General features: G+C 54.2%; 1 protein-coding gene and 1 long non-coding RNA gene across 3 annotated transcripts; both read right to left on the bottom strand.

Moving 5' to 3' along the window:
- Nucleotides 1-3,106: 3,106 nt before the first annotated feature.
- Nucleotides 3,107-5,969, bottom strand: TLCD2 (TLC domain containing 2). Its single transcript, XM_078375410.1, is given in 7 exon segments — nucleotides 3,107-3,717; nucleotides 4,615-4,697; nucleotides 4,906-4,988; nucleotides 5,144-5,269; nucleotides 5,271-5,380; nucleotides 5,468-5,740; nucleotides 5,955-5,969. Coding segments are annotated over 7 exon segments (1,161 nt in total). The 3' UTR covers nucleotides 3,107-3,246.
- A 576-nt stretch (nucleotides 5,970-6,545) lies between these two features.
- LOC144582537 (uncharacterized) lies at nucleotides 6,546-11,801 on the bottom strand. 2 transcript variants are annotated; one of them, XR_013535428.1, is made up of 3 exons: nucleotides 11,720-11,801; nucleotides 9,073-9,674; nucleotides 6,546-7,015 (listed from the first exon to the last, which is right to left on the bottom strand). It is a non-coding gene; the product is annotated as an uncharacterized LOC144582537 (long non-coding RNA). The 2 variants fall into 2 exon arrangements; XR_013535427.1 differs by lacking the exon at nucleotides 6,546-7,015 and adding an exon at nucleotides 7,455-7,909 and having other exon boundaries at nucleotides 9,362-9,674.
- Between the last annotated feature and the right edge of the window lie 8,577 nt (nucleotides 11,802-20,378).

Genomic DNA, 20,378 nt, shown 5'->3' with positions numbered 1-20,378 from the left:
ACCAGGATGGTCTTGATCTCTTGACCTCATGTTCCACCCGCCCCGCCTTGGCCTCCCAAAGTGCTGGGATTATAGGCGTGGGCCACCACGCCCGGCCTATTTCTGTGATTCTTTGTTAGCCCCTTTGCTTACATTTCCATCTAGTGACATCCCTGATTCTGACTTGTCCTCATCTTCCTACCAGCCTCTGCCTACCAGATACTGTCAGTCTCCATCTCTGCGTTTTGCACTGTAGCTGTTTGTCCTTTGTCGTTCTGCCTGTCTCCCAGTTCCCATATCTCCTGGTCTCTTCTGTCTGTGAATCTTCCCACTGACGGCCTCCTCAGCCTTCTGCCCTTCTGAAGCTTCTCTGCTCCCAAGACTGATCCCCCCTCTTCTGTTTCTGCCTCTCCCCTTGCTCTTCTGATCTATCTGCCACGATTTCCTACATCACTCCTGAGCCCGGCTGTTCCTCCTTGTCACTCACTCTTACTATGTCACTGTCTAGACCCTCTGTGCCTTCCATCTAGGGGTCTCTTCTCGTTGCCCTTTATTTCTATTTTTCTGGTTCTTTTTGTTTTTTGTTTTGAGACGAAGTCTCGCTCTGTCACCAGGCTGGAGTACAATGGCATGATCTCACTGCAACCTCCGCCTCCCAGGTTCAAGTGATTCTCCTGCCTCAGCCTCTTAAGTAGCTGGGATTACAGGTGATTACAGGCATTCGCCACCACACTCAGCTAATTTTTGTATTTTTAGTAGAGACGGGGTTTCACCAGGTTGGCCAGGATGGTCTTGATCTCTTGACGTTGTGATCCACCTGCCTCAGCCTCCCAAAGTGCTGGGCTGACAGGCATGAGCCACCGTACCCAGCCAGAGGGCCAGCTATACCTTTAACATCCTGCAGCTGCATGGGAGCCTTCCCTCACATGCTCTGCCTCTGACCTCATTTGTCCACAAAAGCCTGGGCCTGGGAAGGCTCTATACTGCGCACCCGAGTGGGTGCTCGGAGTTCTTTCTGTGACTCTGTACTTGAGCGCCGCACTAAGACAGACCTACCCTGTGCTCATTTCTCTAAGAATCTGAATTTTCTTTGAAAAGTCAAAAGAGGCCAGGCACAGTTGCTTACGCCTGTAATCCCAGCACTTTGGGAGGCCAAGGCAGGCGGATTACCTGAGTTCAGTAGTGCAAGACCAGCCTGGCTAGTATGGTAAAATCTACTAAAAATGCAAAAATTAGCCAGGCATGGTGGCACTCACCAGTAGTCCCAGCTACTAGGGAGGCTGAGGCAGGAGAATCGCTTGAACCCAAGAGGTGGAGGTTGCAGTGAGCTGAGATCGTGCCACTGCACTCCAGTCTGGGCAACAAGAGTGAAACTCCATCTCAAAAAAAGAAAAACCCACAAAAATTAGCCTGGTGCAGTGGCATGCACCTGTAGTACCAGCTACTTGGGAGGCTGAAGCGGGAGACAGGAGAATTGCTTGAGCCTGGGAGGCAGAGGTTGCAGTGAGCTGAAATCAAGCCATTGCACTCCATCTTGGGCTACAAAGGGAGAACTTGTCTCAAAAAAAAAAAAAAGTCAAAAGATACTAAAAAAAAAAAAAAATTAAAAGGCTAGACACAGTAGGACCAGGGTTAAGTAGAAAAACAGGAGTGTGGGCCAGGCGCAGTCGTTCACGCCTGTAATCCCAGCATTTTGGGAGACCAACGCAGGCGCATCACTTGAGGTCAGGAGTTCGAGACCAGCCTGGGCAACGTAGCGAAACACCGTCTCCACTAAAAAATACAAAAATTAGCTGGGCTTGGTGGCACGTGCCTGTAATCCCCAGCTACTTGGGAGGCTAAGGCAGGACCTGGGAGGCAGAGGTTGAACTCGGGAGGCAGAGGTTGCAATGAGCCAAGATTGGGGCACTACACTACAGCCTGGGCGACAGAGTGACTCTGTCAAATAAAAAAAAAGCCGCGTGTGGTGGCTCACGCCTGTAATCCCAGCACTTTGGGAGGCTAAGGCGGGCGGATCACGAGGTCAGGAGTTCACAAGCAGACTGTCCAACACAGTGAAACCCTGTCTCTACTAAAAAATACAAAAATTAGCTGGGCACAGTGGTTCGTGACTGTAATCCCAGCTACTTGGAAGGCTGAGGTAGGAGAATTGCTTGAACCAGGACCCAGGAGGTGGAGGTTGCAGTGAGCCAAGATCACGCCACTGCACTCCAGCCTGGGCTACAGAGCAAGACTCCATCTCAAAGAGCAAACAAACAGGAGCATGGTTTGAGAACCAGAAGTATCAGCAGCATTTGCTGTGGTCCAGGTTCTGTCTCTTGTCAACTATCACGTCCATCTCCGCTGGCTACAGATAGTATCACCTGTGCCTTCCTCCCACTGCCAGAGTTCAGTTATAGGTGAGACTGTTTTCTCTCTGACCCTGCCCCTCCATACCAGATCTCACTGGTCCTAGTAGGACCTCGCCTTCCCTCATCTGTCCCTCGGCTAAAGCAAAGAGCTTCTGTCTCCACTGGCAGTTTCTTCTAGCTTCATGCCTCCTGTCACCCCTTATTAATAGCTCCAGCTGTGCCTCTCGAGTATATTTGCTGGAAAGGGTCCTCATCTGATGAGGGATTTCAGTGAACACAAACCCAGGTTCCCACCCATCCAACATCAGTTTATTTTTTTTTGAGATGGAGTCTTGCTCTATCGCCCAGGCTGGAGTGCAGTGGTACAGTCTCGGCTCCTGCAACCTCTGCCTCCTGGTTTCAAGCCATTCTCCTGCCTCAGCCTCCTGAGTAGCTGGGACTACACGCTCGAGCCATCATGCCTGGCTAAGTTTTGTATTTTTAGCAGAGACAGGGTTTCACCATATTGGCCAGGCTGGTCTTGAACTCCTGACTTCAGGTGATCTGCCCACCTCAGCCTCCCAAAGTGCTGGGATTACAGGCGTGAGTCACCTTGCCCAGATAATTTTTGTATTTTTAGTAGATACAAGGTTTCTCCATGTTGGCCAGGCTGGTCTTGAACTGCTGACCTCAGGTGATCCGCCGGCCTCAGCCTCCCACAGTGCTGGGATTACAGGCGTGAGCTACCGCACCTGGCCCAACATCAGCATTTCTTCTTAGATCCTAAGAAGGGGAAGGGATGTGAGTTAGCGGGAAGATGCACTGAGATGCTGATAGTCAGTGGGCCTCACCCTGATGGGGACTATGCACTGAAGACTGTCATCTCCTGGCCCTGGCCCTGGCCTCATCTCCCCCAGGTAGCGGCCATGGCTTCTCTCTAGTCTTTCAGGTTGAAAGTGGAACTGTCCCTAGTGACGGGTCCATCATCACCACATGTCCTGGTCCTCCTGGTTTTCTCATGCCCGGGGATGGATGAATGGGGTTGAAACCGCAGAATGTCACTGACGAGGATGCGGATACCCAATAGGATGCTCATGACGTCCACAGTGGCCAGCCCAACTCCACCCAGGATGACCAGAGCAAGAGGAACCTAGTGGCGCTGCTGGAGCAGCCACAGACTCATCAACCCCAGCGGCACCAGGTGGAAGAGGGCCAGGGTGGCCAAGGAGGCCCAGCTGGTCATGCTGAAGGCCAGGGACGGGGCCTGGTGAGAAAGCAGCAGCAGCAGCAGCAGCAGCAGCAGCTTCCGCAGTTGCAAGCAGGCAGAGTTCAGCTCCAGCAGCAGAGACACCATGGGGAAGCCCATGTACTGGCTGGACAGAACAGCAGTGCTGAGGCAGCTTACTACCTGGGAGCCAGGGTCAGAGGTCAGAGGACCCCAAGACCTGCTGGCCACTATGTCCCAATAGCCCAAGGCGTCAGAAAGAGGCTTCCATGCATTTTGTGGGACTCCACAAACACCTGACCTTTATGCCTACCCTTATCTTGGGGCCCTGAGCAGCCTTAAAATAACACTTCTGGCCAGGCGTGGTGGCTCACACCTGCCATCCCAGCACTTTGTGAGGCTGAGGCAGGCGGATCACCTGAAGTCAGCAGTTCGAGACCAGCCTGACCAACATAGAGAAACCCTGTCTCTGCTAAAACTACAAAATTAGCCGGGCATGGTGGCACATGCCTGTAATTCCAGCTACTCAGAAGGCTGAGGCAGCAGAATCGCTTGAACCCAGGAGACAGAGGTTGTGGTGAGCCAAGATCATGACATTGCACTCCAGCCTGGGCGACAGAGCGAGACACTGTCTCAAAAAAACAACAAAAAACCCAACCCTTCCATAGATGGAACGAGGCTTGGCCCAGGGAGAGGCTGTCTCGCCCCCTCAACCCCCTTAACTTCCCATTCCTGGGGTTCTATGCCCCATACCCACACCCTATACCAGATTACCTGAGGTCAGAAGTTTGAGACCAGCCTGGCCAACATGACAAAACCCTGTCTCTACTAAAAATATAAAGCTTAGCTGGTCATGGTGGTATGCACCAGTAATCCCAGCGACATGGAAGGCTGAGGCAGGAGAATCACTTGAACCCTGGCGGCGACAGTTGCAGAGTTGAGATCCCACCACTGCACTCCAGCCTGGGCAACGGAGTGAGACTCCATCTCAGAAAAAAAGAAAAGGAATGAAGAGAGATTGGGAACCTCAGGCTGGACAGGGCTCCCACCCCTGTCTGGCTTCTCCCCTCAGAGTCTCACCACCAAGTGATAACAGAGGAGATCCCACGTCTTGCCCAGGGGCTGGTTCCACAGCAGGTCAGCTCCATTGGCCAGGAAATAACCTTTGGGCGAGGGGATGGGGGCTTAGGCTTCTCCAGAGCTGGGTGGCTTAGAGTGGATTTCCAGCCTCCCCCGCTTCCCAGTTCTTAAGTTTCCCTGGGTAAAGCCTTCAGGAACGTTTAACCTCCATGGGGGAGGGGGAAAGGGACATAGAAGGACGGCAGAGGCTGCCCCCTCCCCCTAACCCTCCAGCCTTCCCAGCAGACTCACCTATAGACACCGCTACCAGCACCAGGGCCCAGCGCGGGTGGCTCTGGATGGGGTCGGCGGCCATCTAAGGGTGTAGGGTCAGCCTGGGGACACGGGGGAGGCATGGTCGGCCTCTCCGAAGCCCCGGCTCCGCCCTCCTGCCACGCGCGCCCCCAGCCCAGTCTCCACTCCTGGTCTCCCGACCTCAGCCTTCCGCCCCCACCCTCGCCCGGTGCGCCTCGAACCCCCAAAGCCGCACCCAAGCAGCGCCGCGATCCCCGACAGCAGGCTGTGCACCAAGGACATGCAGAGGTTCCGCCACCGCCAGCCGTCCCAAGCGGCGGGTCCCGGCTTGGGCAGCAGCCGCAGCCCCCGGAACGCCAGTCACGAGGAGCCCCGGGGGCGCAATGGCCGGCGAGAGGGTCCGGGTAGGTCCCCTCGGCGCCCGCGCTCTCGGCCGGGAAGCAGCACCGGCCCCGCGGGGACTGGAAACCCACTACCAGGAAGGGCAGGGAGGGGCGCTAGGGGCGCCCTCCCCCGCGCCCCGCCTTCGGGATCCGCAGGAACTTTTCCCCGGGTCCACGCCCCGTTCCTCGGGCCGGGCGGTGATTGGAGCAACCGCGGGGCCGCCGTCCCGCCCCAGCTCGGGAGAGCGGTTCGGGGGCTCCGGGCACCAGACCGAGCGCTGCAGCTCGTCCTCCCGAGCCACGTGCGTCCTGAAGCGCTCTGTGCTGCAGACCAGGGTCTCCAGTCCCACCTCACCTGACACTTCCGGCCCCACCCCGCGACCCTTGACCTCCTCTTCCCCCACTCCCGCGCCTTTCACCTGCTGAGCGTCATCAGCAGCCACAGCCACCTGGGAGGCGGAGGTTTGCCCGAGCCTGGCCACCGCCCCGCCCTTCCCTCCCAGCGTCGGGGGTGGGGACTGGGCGCCGCGCTTTCTTGGAGCCACCCCTTGTCTCCTGAGGTTTCCAGGCCTATAACATACCCAGCAAACTTCTAACTCCAGGAGTTTGCCCCCACAATCCTCAGGAGCCCCCCTGTTGGAGAAGCGACCCACTGGACCCCACCCCGCCCCGCCGCATTTTTTTCGGCCCCACAGAGGAGCCTTATCAGGAAGAGGAGGCAAAAGGGAACCGCTGGCTACCAGAGTCCTGAAAAGCACCCCTTCCCCAGGGGCTTTGGTACCAGGTGGGTGGGTAGGATACCTTTCAATCCGAGGGCAAGAAAAGATGACGCAGGGTCCCTTCAAGGCCGGGGCAGTTAGGAGAGAGAGCTGTCCTGCTTTCAGTAGCAGGACTGTTAGGATTCTAGAACCCTCCACCCAGCCTTAAGAGGAAGAGCCCCCCAGCCCCTCACCACCTGAAGAGCTACAGGTCTGTGCTTTCCTTCCACCTACCCCACTCCACCCCTCTTTACCTGGCCAACAGCCAGCAATACAGCGCTGTTTTCCTGTAGGCTGAGGGAGGATTCCAGCTACTTCCAAGAATGAACTTCATCAACCAGGAGGCACCCCAACCAAACCTCACCAGAAAGCTGAGGTCTTCTCTTCCTTCTTCTACACCCACTTCTCCAAAGCTTTAAATAATAACACTGATCTCTTAAATTATATGAAAGTCATACACCATTCATGTAAAAAATTTGGAAATTACAGAAAAACCAAAGGTGAAAATCACAATTTTATTCCACTATCCAAAGATAACCACTAAACATTTTTTAGTATGCCTTCAGTCTTTATCTGTTCAATGTAAACAGTAAGTATAAACCCAGATATTAAAAAACAAAATTGAGATCACATAACATGCACTATTTTTACAACCTCTTTAATATTCAAGGAACGTTTTTCTGTCAGATGTTCTTTTACATGACTTTTAGTGTGTGTGCAGTACTCCACCATCTGGATGGATATACAATCATTTACTTAAGCAATCCCCTATTGCAAACTTTCATTACAGCAGAAAAGGAATGAATTCCCAACCACACCAATGCTTTCCATTTTTCTCCATTGCAGCGCTGGGATGATCTTTTTTTTTTTTTTTTGAGATGGAGTTTCGCTCCTTACCCAGGCTGGAGTGCAATGGCGCGATCTCGGCTCACCGCAACCTCTGCCTCCTGGGTTCAGGCAATTCTCCTGCCTCAGCCTCCTGCGTAGCTGGGATTACAGGCATGCGCCACCGTGCCCAGCTAATTTTTTGTATTTTTAGTAGACAGGGTTTCACCATGTTGACCAGGATGGTCTCGATTTCTTGACCTCGTGATCCACCCGCCTCGGCCTCCCAAAGTGCTGGGATTACAGGCTTGAGCCACAGCGCCCAGCCTGGGATGATCTTATAACTAACTAAATCCTTAATTATTTTCTTAGGATAAATTCCCAAAAATAGAATTAGTAGGTCAAAGGACATGGAAGCTTTTAGGCTACATGGCACATATCACCAAACTGCCATCCAAGAAGCCGGCACCAATCTATCCTCCCACACGAAATGTATGGGCATGTTATTTTAGCAGTTTCTTTGCCAGTACTGGGTCTTATTTTTTTTGTGATGGTTTGCTAAGGGAAAAACACTTTCAGCTCTATTTGCTTTTCTTTAATTACTAATGAAGCATACATTTTGTTCAGGGTTTTAGCCATTTGAATTTCCTTTATGAATTTCTTGTGTGTGTCCTTCCACTGCTGGCTCTTGGTCCTTGAGGCTGCTTATATAAACATTACAGGCTGGGAGGAGGAAGTAGGGCGCTGAAGCCTGCACGACTGTGCCCCATGTCAGAGGCAGAAAGACTGGAAAGAAATAGTGATCAAAGTAGGAGGGGCTGGAGGCTTGCCGTCGATGGAGGCTGGCTGTGCTCCCTCCCTCCTCTTGGAGTGCTCCGACCTTTGTGGGCGCCTCTGTTGGATGCCCAGGGAGGACCCTGTGCTGTCCAGGCCTGGTCCCTCACTGGTCTCTGTGTTCCCAAGCTGCCTTTCCTCACCTCTGCTCCATGACAGGTGATGATGGTAGAAGAACATGTCGAGGGCTGGAGGGAGACACTGTGGCCAGTGAAGCAACGAGAAGAAAGGACGGAGGCAATGTCCAGGGACAGAGCGGCCTCTGCTGCAGCCTACCAGTCCATCCACCCTCTCGACACTGCCCCCACACAGCCTGCCCTCAGCTCGGCTGCATAAAGGCAGGGTTCTGTGGTCTACTCTTCTCCACATCCTTCAGTTTTTCACAGGTGGAAAAGACAGAGCTCCCTGCACCTCTCCTCCCACCAAAGCGAACACACAGCTTCCTGTAGCCCTTGAGTGAGACTGGATCAGAGCTGGAAGTGGCAGGTTCACACTGCCTGATAACCCAGGAGGTCACATCGCATAACCCATCTCCCCCGCTGGCTGGAGAGGAGAATTTCCTGTCTGCACAGGCCTGAGCTGGGGACTGCATACCACCCGGGAGAGCAAAGTGAGGAAAGCGGCAGAGCAGCAGCAGGTACAGTCCCCCTGGGGCTGCTGTCCTGCCCTGGATGGCAGGGGAAGTATGGGGCCGCCCTTGCGTGGGGGACCTCATGAGCTTCTCCTAGCTCCTTGGAATTGTCTAACTATAAGGGCCCAGGCCGTCTTGCCTTGGAATTTCTATACTCAGAGTGTAAGAAAAATTGGGGGCACAGGGTGCAGTCCAAACTCCGAAACCCTCTTCAGAGGTGTGAACTTTGTGGTGTCTTCCTCCAGCTCCCCATTACTCCCCAGATCCTGGGTGATGGTGTCAGGGATCCGGGAGGGACAACAGCTTATATAAAAAGGTGTTCTGTTGCCACCCACAGGGGGAGGCGAGCCCAGGTTCTGAATCTACAAAGGTGGGCTTGATTCCCTCATGCCCACTCATCTGTGTGACTCTCCATCTCACAGGTGGAGAAACAGATAGGAGATCTAAGGGTCCCAGATACAGGTAAACGCCCACAAGTCTAGAGTCTGGGACAGCCTGAGGAAATGCAGGGAAAAGAAAGAGCAGAAGAAAGTCAGGCATGGTGGCTCACACTTGTAATCCCAGCACTGTGGGAGGCCGAGGCAGGCAGACCACAAGGTCAAGAGATTGAGACCATCCTGGCCAACATGCTGAAATCCCGTCTCTACCAAAAATACAAAAATTAGCTGGGCGTGGTGCTGCGTGCCTGCAGTCCCAGCTACTCGGGAGGCTGAGGCAGGAGAATCACTTGAACCTGGGAAACGGAGGTTGCAGCGAGCCGGAATCATGCCACTGAACTCCAAGCTAGCGACAAAGCTAGACTCCATGTAAAAAAAAAAAAAAAAGTAAGAGCAGAAGGATACTTGCTCACACCCGAGTTTTAGCGTCACTTTTCCCTGAAGAGTGAACTTACTTTTGGACCTCCATCTGGAAAGGCCAGTGGGGAAGGATGGAAGATAAGGAAGGAGGATCAAGAAGGAAGTCGGGTAGACAGAGTCTTCTTTTTTCCACACCTTCCCACTGTCACACAAAGACCAACTAACCTTGGGTTGTTTGAGCCTTCTCCTCCTCCAGCCAGTGTCGCTAATCTAAAACTGCTCCTTGCGGGGGCCCATCTGGGCAAAGGCTCTCCAGCTTTCCCAAAATGTATCACCAACCCTGCCGTGCGGACCTTCCCAGCCCTGGTTCTGTCACCTTCCAGATGCTGGGGAAAGCAGCTCCTCTTTGTCTTCCTCGAAGCCAGGGGCAGAGGGCAACAGTTCTTCAACTGGCAGCTTTAGCGGGGTCAGGACATAAAGCTTGCCACTGAAGAACTACTGCGGCTCAGCCAGGTGAGGGTGTGAGAGGCGCCGGCTCCTAGAGGGAGAGGGAGGAACAACGGGAACCACGTGAGCAAGGCCGGTTCAGGGTCACTGACCCACTGGCCATCGGAGTCCCACCCAGCAGACAGACCTTCAAGCTTCTAGCGAAGGGTTGCAGCTCTGACCTGGGCCTGCAGAAGCTGTTAACTCCGGGGGGCGGCAAAAGGCAGCTCTAACAGATCCCTTGCTCTTCTTTCCAGAACTGGAGTCTACACAAACCCAGTCCAGCTCTGCCCTCCCCTGCCCCAGCAGCCCCCAGGGCCCAGCCTCCTCAGCATTCAGGCAGGGCCGGGCCTGAGACCCTGTACACACCCCACTAGCACCCAGGTGCTAGATGTGTGGTACCTCAGGTCCAGAAACGTAAGTTCAGGGATCGGCCCAACTGACGGTTCCCAGGGAGCTGAGCTGGAAGGAGAGTGCTGGGGCCCTGGGTTGGGGAAGAGCGAGGAAGGGAGGAAGTCTAGCGTTGGAAAGAAGGTCAGCAGAGGCTCCTGGGGCTGTGAGGGGGCGGACAGGGGACCACAGGCTGGAGGGGAGGGAGGGACAGGCAGGGTGGTTGGGCAGCTTCCCCAGGCCTCTCAGATGCCAGGCATTCCGCTTGCGCATTCCGGGTACATCTGGTATGAATTCCAGGCTGTCTGCCGGCCCCTCCATGTCTGAACTTTGTTCCAAGTTGCAAGCCCCGCCCCCACAGTTCCAACGCATGAATCAGCAGGAAAAGCCGGGCCCTGCAGCATGGCCCAGGGAGGGGGCTGGGGGCGTGGCAGGCTCAGGGGATATGTGCTGGGGAGGGCGGGTGTGTGCCGACACTCGGTCCAAGGGCATGGCCCACACTGCGCAGAGGGGTCCGGGCGGTCTTGCCTTGGAATTTCTACACTCAGAGTGTAAGAAAGATTTGGGGATACGGGGCGCGGTTGAAATTCCGAAACCCTCTTGGGAGGCGTGCACTTTGTGGTGTCTTCCTTCCCCTAGGTGACCAGTCCAACTCTGTCCGACTTTCCTCTGTCTGAGATGGCTCCGTTCAGCCCAGAGGACTCGGCAGCTGCTGAGAGTCTGTGCCAAGCAGGTGCCCTTGGCTACAGGGTGGGGTGGGCCCAGGGCACTGACCCTCTGACCAGCTGCTCCATCAAACCCCTGGCACTCTGACAGCTCCTAGTCCAGTCTGACAGCCAGGATGACAGGCCAAAAGAGTTGGAGGCTGGAACCAGGGCCGGAGGGACGTGGGGGCGACAGCCTAGGCCATGGGGAGGGGCCAAGAGTTGGCCAGGAGGTGGGGAGAGAGGCAGCCCAGTGATGACTAACCCAGGCGCCCCACCCAGCCAGCCGGCTTCCCAGGCAGTCGGGGCCAGGCCTGGGCTAGGGGCCTCACGACAGGACAGGCTGGGGGGAGGTGCAGAGGTGACCTTCTCTCGGCCCAAGACAGCCAGTTAGTCTGGGGAGAGGGGGTTAGAGTTTCCAGGCCCTCCTCTTGCCCTCTTCCCCCCGCCCGACCGCGGTGAAACCCTAACCTTTGGGTTGCATAAGGCCCCGGCACCGCCGCCCCCTACTCGCCTCCCCTCCCCCCTTACATAACATCCCCGGGAGGGAACGAGAGGAGGGGCCGGCCCGCCCAGAGACCCCTTCCCTGCCACGGCGCTGAACTGGCCCTGACCCAGTGAACGCCGATAACGGCAGAGAACCTCCTCGCCTCCTGTTCGGGAGGTCCAGACCCTCCCCAGGCTAGATGGCCGGTTCCCGTATCCTCAGGCCGGGGGGCGCCGGGTGAGCCGCCCCCGGCCCTCCGGCCCCTGCGCTTCGCCCACGTCCCCGGCGGCTACTCCTTCAGCCCTTCCGCCACGACTCCCACCCCGGACTCTTTCTTCGGCGCTCCTGACACACTCGCCCTGCCAGTCCAGGCCCCTCTCCCCGCAGCGCCCCTGCCTCCGCCGCCCCCCTCTCCTCCAAGGAAGGGCAGGGTGTGGCCGCCCGCACCCTACTTTCGCCCTCCACCCCGTAGCCGCGGCTTCCCCCTGCGTGGCCGGATGGTCAGCTCACACCCACCTGGTGCTGGGTGTGGGGGCTGCTGCGCGGAGAGGAGCAAATCACTGCGTCCGCTCCCCACGGCCGGCGGCGCTGTCTCTCCTCGGCGCCCAGCACACACCGGCTCCAGGCTCCGATCAGCTGGCGGCGTCGTGACGCACAAGCTGCGAAAGAGCCGTCCGGGGCCAATCACTGCCCACTGTTGGGCAACGTGGCCACGCCCACCCGGGGGGCGCCGGGGCCTCGCCCTGATCCCGCCTCTCTGGGAGCCCCGGCTCTGATTGGCAAGGAGGCCACCCCTTTGCCAGGCGGCATTGCACCAAGCCACGCCCACAAACTCCGGAGCCGGCCAATAGACGGAAGGTCGTGGCCCAGCCTTTCGCGTCAGCGACCTGCTTAGAAAAGCGCTACGTCAAACGAGACTCCTAAAAAGCAGGCGGAAGTCACGGCGTCTGCGTTTGCAGTGCATGCCGGTCCGTGTAGTTCGCAGCCCGACACCCTCATTCCCAGAACCCAGCGCGCTCTGTGAGTTGGCATTTTTAAACTGAGCTCGGAATCCAGCCCAGGGAAGTCCTTAAAGGGCGACTGCCCCTCTGTGTTGGAGCTGTGAGTGCTTCTTTTAGACATCCCCCAAACGGACTCGCCGGCCTCCGCAGGACGCTCTAGCTCTTTAAGGAAAGGTGGAGCTGACCCAAGAGCAGGAATGGGCAGAGCATCAGCGCCCAGGGCGGCAGAATCTGTGGCTTATGGAGGAGGGCGGATGCCCACCTCGCCCAGCCCAGCCCAGCCCGCTCCTCCTGGGAGTCCTTCCTAACCAGAGGAGGCTTTTTTCTTGGATCTCTCTTCCCAGTTCCAGCCTCCCAAGAGGTAGCTTTCTAACAAAAGATTCATAGCACAGTCCTCACCTTAAGGTAGAGGGAGGGCTTCTGGTCAGAAATTAGGGGATGGACCATGCCAAACTGCAAATGGTCAGCAGTCGCATCCTCTGATTAACCCCTATTCAGTCCCGCCCTCCAAAGCTCTTCACTGACTCAGGCCTACTTAGGGAAGAGATTTCAAAGGTGGAGACCAATGAGCAGGCTGCTCCTTGCCCAGGGGCCAATCAGAGTCTAGGTGAGCGGGGGATGGGCACAAACTGAAATGAACCCAATGACTTGGCAAAAGCTGCTGGTCCGCTTTTTTAAAGGGGAAGCCTGAGACCTGCCCCACCTCATCACTCCCCGCGACCCCCGAAGAGGAACGTGTGGACTGAAATCCGTGACTTTTCCTTAAGCTCCAAAGAGGGTCTGAGAGTAACTGAGCAGGAGAGATGAGCCTGGAGGGTGAGATCGTTCCCTCTGATAAATACTCTCTCCATCAGGTAATTGATAAAGTTCCTCGGAGCTCCAGAATTCTGAGCCTGCGTTCAGAACATTTCGCCTTTAAGGAAACTTCCTGCCTCCCGCCCCAGTAACAGCTGATTGTTGGAAAGTGTGACCTCTTGGGACGAATCAGCTGTTACCACATCCTCCTCCTTGCTTACCCTCCTCCATCCCCTGATCCACCCCCATGGGTGGCGAAGGAAAGAAGAACATGGGGGATGTGATTGTTTGTATAATCTTTCTTTTCCCCCATCACTCCAAGATTGTCTCCCCCAACCCCAGCCCCCATCTGCTCCTCAGAGCTTCAGAGGTTCTGGGCTTGGAAAGACCTATTTCCTGTTGGCACTGTCAGTTCAGACCCTCTGGGCTAGATTCTCCCTGGTCGAGGGGGAGGCCAGTATTGGGGAGGTTCAGAATGGCGGCTGGGGCTGGGGAGGGTGCTGTGAACCTGAGGACCCAGCTTAGGGAGGAGGAATGCCTATGGGATGTAAACCAGCGGCTCAGAATGCTGCTTCCCAGGCCAGTGCCCCCCCCCACTTCCTACTCGAGTTGAGGAAGGAGACCGCCAATCCTCTTCTGCTTTTTTTTTTTTTTTTTTTTTTTTTGAGACGGAGTTTTGCTCTTGTTACCCAGGCTGGACTGCAATGGCGCGATCTCAGCTCACCGCAACCTCCGCCTCCTGGGTTCAGGCAATTCTCCTCCCTCAGCCTCCTGAGTACCTGGGATTTTAGGCACATGCCACCATGCCCAGCTAATTTTTTGTAGTTTTAGTAGAGATGGGGTTTCACCATGTTGACCAGGATGGTCTTGATCTCTTGACCTCGTGATCCACCCGCCTTGGCCTCCCAAAGTGCTGGGATTACAGGCGTGAGCCACCGCGCCGGGCCTCTTCTGCTTCTAAGGCCCTTTCCCCTTCAGCTCTCTGCATTACATTTCAAAAGAAGTTAGAAGTCAGCCAGAGGAGCAACTGGTGGGTGCCGCCAGCCAGGTTAAGGATAAGAACCCTCACTGCTAACCACTAACCACCATCCCATCCATACATCACAGGTATGGTGTGGAGAAATCTTTCTGGAAGACACTGTTTTTGCTTAAACATGATCACACACCCACCTAAGTCACACACCCCACGCCTACTTCACGGATCAAGACCCTTTCGCGTGTAATTTCTAGAGCTGTAAGCCTTTAAAAGGGCAAGGATTTTCTTTGCTGAGGATCTGCGCTATTAGGGCATTCAGGCCCACCTCAGCTCCCAGCCGAGTAAACCACCACTTCCTTCCCAGTTTGGTGTTCCAGAGGCTTGTTTGCGGCCTTTCCTGCTTCAGAGTTGCTCTATTCCTCCCTGGACAGGGGCCTGCTGATGGGATGCTCCTGGTTTTGCCCATTCACTCCACTTCTAACTGTTCTCAGCTGCCACCTGCTCCCTGAGCAGCTCTGTTTTTGCTTTCAGTGGTGCCCTGCCCACATAGCCACCCCCCAGAGCAAGGCTCCTAATTGCTAACGGGCAACTGCTGAAGGACTCCAGGAGGAACACGTTGGCTGCAGAAGCCAGTGTCATAGGCTGGGAAGTGCTGCAGGAAGACCCAGGTAAATATTTGCCCCAACCCTGAGTTGGGAGTCGGGGTCACACCAGGACAAGCTTAGTGTGAAGTCCTAGGCTGACTTGGCAAGGCTGGGAGAAATGGAGCAGGGCCCGGGCCAAGCTTGGAAGAAAGATGCCTCACCAGGAGCCCCAATTCTCTATTACCCTAAGCATTGCAATCCCATCCCCTTCCCGCTCAAGGCCCTTGGGGTGGCCCTTTTCCATTTTCTTCTGCACACAGATCCCACCCTCTAGGCCAAAAGCACAGGCTTAAGAGTCCAGGTTTCTCAACCTCAGCACCCACTGGCATTCGCAAGTTTCTTTGAATGGCTGCACCATAGGCCAGACCCTAGGTGGAGCCATGACGACCCCCGTGACTGGCAAGGATACCCTGGGATGGCCTCCTGGAAGCAGAAAATCTAAATTAAAATAACTGGAAGACCATGAAGAGGGGAAGAATGACCAACTCTGCAGCACCTAATTAACTTTAGACAGTCTTCTGTGGCTCCTTATTCCCGCCTCAGTTGATAAGGCCATTGGACTTTGTAACTGACCTTGATCAACCTCATGACTGCAGACCCTACGGCCCCCTCCCAGCTTGCAAAAACCGCCGTCAACTATAACTTCTGTTACAATTTTTGTGTTTTTTTTTTTAGTAGAGACGGGGCTTCACCTTGTTGACCAGGATGGTCTGGATCTCTTGACCTCGTGATCCATCCGCCTCGGCCTCCCAAAGTGCTGGGATTATAGGCGTGAGCCACCTTGCCCGGCCAAAAAAAAATTTTTTTTTTTAATGGTGGAGCGAGGTGGCTTACATCTGTAATTGTAGCACTTTGGAAGCCTGAGGCAGGCAGATCGCTTCAGCTCAGGAGTTTGAGACCAGCCGGGCAACATGATGAAACCCTGTCTCTACCCAAAATACAAAAAATGAGCCAGGCGTGGTGGTGCACATCTGTGGTCCCAGCTACTCAGGAGGCCGAGGCAGAGGTTGCGGTGAGCCTGGGTGACAGAGTGAGACTCCATCTCAAAAATAAATAAAACATTTTTAATTTGAAAACACCTAGCACAGTACCTGCCACACTGGTCGGCAGTTGGTGCACTATTAACTTCCTTTACTTTTCTCCCTGCCAGACTAGCAAAAGCTGGCCCCACTCAACACGGGTGACTGCTGGCCAGCTGCATCCTCCATACCTGACTCTCCAAGATGTGGTCTCCTGGAAACCCGACACTGAGTTGGCCAAGGGGAGGGGCTCATTTGGTCTGAGATTCCCCAAACCCCAAGGGTGCTTGCACTCGGACTCAGGGAAAACTCTTACTGGGGGCAGTGTGAGGGAAATTCTGGAGGAGAGCTGTTATAGAACGTTACTTCTCAAGATGTAGCCTGAAGATCGCTGCATCAGAATTACCTGGGGACTTGTTACAAATGTGGATACCTGGGTTTCACTCCAGACTACGGAATTAGAATTATTCCCTAAAGGGCTGAGTGTGGTGGCTCATATCTGTCATCCCAGCACTTTGGGAGGCCAAGGTGGGTGGATCACCTGAGGTCAGGAATTTGAGACCTACCGGCGAACATGGCAAAACCCCATCTCTACTAAAAATACAAAAATTAGCCAGGCGTGATGGCGGGCACCTATAATCCCAGCTACTAGGGAGGCTGAGGCAGGAGTGAATCGCTTGAACCTGGGAGGCGGAAGTTGCCGTGAGCAGAGATCGGGGGCTGTTGCACTCCAGCCTTGGCGATAGAGCAAGACTCCATCTCAAAAAAAAAAATTATGCCCTAAAGTTTGAAAACTACTGCCCTAGGGCTCAGATCAGGCTAGGGTTGCCCTTGAATACCCCAGGAATTCCAGTGCACCAGTTCCTAATGTTGCAAGGACATCTCTGTTAGAGAGGAAAGGAGAATTGCAAGAGGTAAAATTAGGTACACTCAAGTTCACTGCTGCAGTGTAACCCCAAAACCACTAGAGGGCAGGGCACACACAGACTTGCAGACAGAAAAAGTAGTGCCTGCTCAATCTAGGTAAACTGAGACCAGTGCAAAGAACAGATAGACCCAGCCAATTCTATTGGTACTAAGAAGCAGACACTACCTCCTGACCATCAAAAACATATCCTCTGGTCCGAGCGCGGTGGCTCAAGCCTGTAATCCCAGCACTTTGGGAGGCCAAAGCCAGGGATCACCTGAAGTCAGGAGTTCGAGACCAGCCTGGCCAACATGGTGAAACCCCATCTCTACTAAAAATACAAAACTTAGCTGGTGCAGTGGTGGATGCCTGTAATCCCAGCTACCCTGGAGGCTGAGGCAGGAGAATCACTTGAACCCGGGAGGTGGAGGTTGCAGTGAGCTGAGATCATGCCACTGCACTCCAGCCTGGGTGACAAGAGAGAGACTCCATCTCAAAAGAAAAAACCAAAATCAAAGCTGGGGTTGTGCAATTGTGACAGGAAACTTCATTCCCCAGGTGAAAAAAAAGTGCACAACCAAGGAGCCCAGAGAACACTGGTTTCATTTCGTTTTATTTATTTTTTTGAGATGAAGTTTTGCAATTGTTGCCCACGCTGGAGTGCAATGGTGTGATCTCTGCTCACTGCAACCTCCACCTCCCGGGTTCAAGCGCTTCTCCTGCCTCAGCCTCCCAAGTAGCTGGGACTACAGGCACCTGCCACCAGGCCCAGCTAATTTTGTATTTTTAGTAGAGACAGGATTTCTCCATGTTGGTCAGACTGGTCTCGAACTCCCAACCTCAGGTGATCCTACCGGCTCAGCCTCCCAAAGTGCTGGGATTACAGGCGTGAGCCACCGTCTCCAGCCTATTTTTTAAATTATTATTTTTTGAGATGGATCTTGCTCTGTTGCCCAGGCTGGTGTGCGTGCGATCTCGGTTCACTGCAACCTCCACCTCCCAGGTTCAAGCAATTCTCCTACCTCAGCCTCCCAAGTAGCTGGGATTACAGGCACCCACCATCATGTCCAGCTAATTTTTGTATTTCTTGTAGAGATGGGGTTTCACCATGTTAGCCAGGCTGATCTCGAACTCCTGACCTCAAGTGATCTGTCTACCTTAGCCTCCCAAAATGCTGGGATAGCAGGCGTGAGCCACTGTGCCCAGCCAAGAATACTGGTTTTAGAATCAGACAGGCCTGGGTGTGAGTCCTGGCTCTATTGCTTCTTATCTTCTTACATGACCTTGAGTGAGTTACCTAAGGTAGTCAGTCATCTTCCTTATCCTAAAATGGACATAAACGTATCTTCCTATGCTGGGCACGATGGCTCATGCCAGTAATCTTAGCACTTTGAGCCCAGGAGTTTGAGACCAGCCTGAGTAACACAGGGAGATCCTGTCTCTATAAAAAATACAAAAAATTAGCCACCGCCTGTAGTCCCAGCTACTTGGGAGGCTGAGGTGGGAGGATCACCTAAGCCTGGGGAGGTCGAGGTTGCAGTGAGCTGTGATCAAATCACTGCACTGCAGTCTGGGCAACAGAGTGAGATCCTGGGTCAAAAAAATAAAAACATGGCCAGGTGCGGTGGATCACACCTATAATCCCAGCACTTGGGGAGGCCGAGGCGGGTGGATCATGAGGTCAAGAGATCGAGACCATCCTGGTCAACATGGTGAAACCCCCTCTCTACTAAAAACACAAAAAATTAGCTGGGCATGGTGACGTGTGCCTGTAATCCCAGCGACTCAGGAGGCTGAGGCAAGAGAATTGCCTGAACCCAGGAGGCGGAGGTTGCGGTGAGCCGAGATCGCGCCATTGCACTCCAGCCTGGGTAACAAGAGCAAAACTATGTCTCAAAAAGAAAAAAAAAATTGTTCTACCTGTGAACCTAAAAAAAAAAACCCAGAAAACAAAATGGCCAGGTATGGTGGCTCACGCTTGTAATCCTAGCACTTTGGGAGGCCAAGGCGGGCAGATCACGAGGTCAGGAGATAGAGACCAGCCTGGCCGACATAATGAAATCCTATTTCTACTAAAAATGCAAAAAATTAGCTAGTGGCGGGTGCCTGTAATCCCAGCTACGTGGGAGGCTAAGGCAGGACAATCGCTTAAAGCTGGGAAGTGGAGGTTGCAGTAAGCCAAGATTGTGTCACTGCACTCTAGCCTGGGCAATAGTGTGAGACTGTATGAAAAACAATAAAAAGAAAAAAGAAAAAAACAAATCTTTTTTTTTTTGAGACAGTCTCACTCAGTAACCAGGTGCCTCAGCCTCTCAAAGTGCTGGGATTACAGGCATGAGCCACCACGTTCAGCCTAAAACAAATCTTCTTAAAAGGGTAGTAAGGATTACACAAAACAGGTGGAAAATGCTAAGAGGTGACTGGATCCTAGGAAATGCTCCCATACATGCTGGTTGTAAGTTATTACTGCTCAAGGTCATATGACCAAGCACATCAGAGGCTCCAGCTGCCCGTGAAGAAAGAGGAGACAGATGAAATCACATCCTGCAGGAGCCATTCCTGTTTTCTCCCTCATCAGGCCTTTTGTTTTCTTAAGTGCCTTTCTGGGATCTTCACACCTGTACACCAAACTCCTACAAGAGACAAACTCTCTCCTAAGAGGGAGACAACGAAACAAGGCCAGGCTGGGCTCAGTGGCTCACGTCTGTAATCCTAACACTTTGGGAAGCTGAGGAGGGTGGATCACGAGGTCAGGAGTTGGAGACCAGCCTAGCCAACATGGTGAAACCCTGTCTCTACTAAAAATACAAAGATTCGCGGTGCATGGTGGTGTGTATCTGTAGATCCAGGTACTCGGGAGGCTAAGCCAGGGGAATTGCTTGAACCTGGGAGGCGGAGGTTGCAGTGAGCCAAGATCGTGCCACTGCATTTCAGCCAGGGCGACCGAGCAAGATTCTGTCTCTAAAAAAGAAAAGAAACAGGGCCAGTGGTTTTGCTGTAGACAATGGTCTATCTGTCCTGCAGATGAGTCACAACTGCCACCATGCAGTTTTGGTGCCAGCTCTCTGGTTTCTATTCCGTGTCCTGTGCCTCGCCCTCCCCCCAGCCACAGTGCCATCTGCAAGGCTCTGACCGCAGCTGGCAGGCTCAGTGGTACAGCAGAGACCATCTTCAGCAGGAAGTCTTGGGGAACGTTTCCTCCCCAAAACGCCAGGCCTCTGGGCCTGGGCCATTTCTCTCCCTCAGACATCTCAGGGTTTTGTTTTTTTAAAGGCAGTAGGAAGGCTGTCAGGAGGGAGTGCTCCAGAACAGAAAGAAGTCTGACACCAGCTTCTGAGTCTCCATTCTGCCACACGGACAAGCCTCTTCAGCAGTTCTTGGTCAATACCTGTAAAATATAAACAGTAATAACTGTCCCCACTGCTTCACAGAATGTGCTGGGAGGGCCAAATGGTTTGTTCCTGTTGAAGTACTTGGGAAGATTAATAAGCTCCTTCCTGTGGAAGGCGGCATGGAGGCGCCAAGGGGATTCCATGTCAAAGTCCCAGTTGGGGCCGGGTGCGGTGGCTCACGCCTGTCATCCCAGTCCTTTGGGAGGCCGAGGCGGTGGATCACTTGAAGTCAGGAGTTCGAGACCAGCCTGGTCAACAGGGTGAAAACCCTCCTCTACTAAAAAATACAGAAATTAGCCGGGCGTGATGGCGGGCGCCTGTCCCAGCAACTTGGGAGGCTGAGGCAGGAGACTCGCTGGAACCCGAGAGGTGGAGGCTGCAGTGAGCCGAGATCGGGCCAGTGCATTCCAGCCTTATGACAGAGCCAAACTCAGTCTCAAA

Source organism: Callithrix jacchus, chromosome 5 (genome assembly GCF_049354715.1).
Source record: "Callithrix jacchus isolate 240 chromosome 5, calJac240_pri, whole genome shotgun sequence".
In the NCBI taxonomy this organism is placed as follows: Eukaryota; Metazoa; Chordata; class Mammalia; order Primates; family Cebidae; genus Callithrix; species Callithrix jacchus.
Note: the sequence above shows the minus strand (reverse complement) of the source record. Positions and strands in the feature narration are given on the sequence as shown.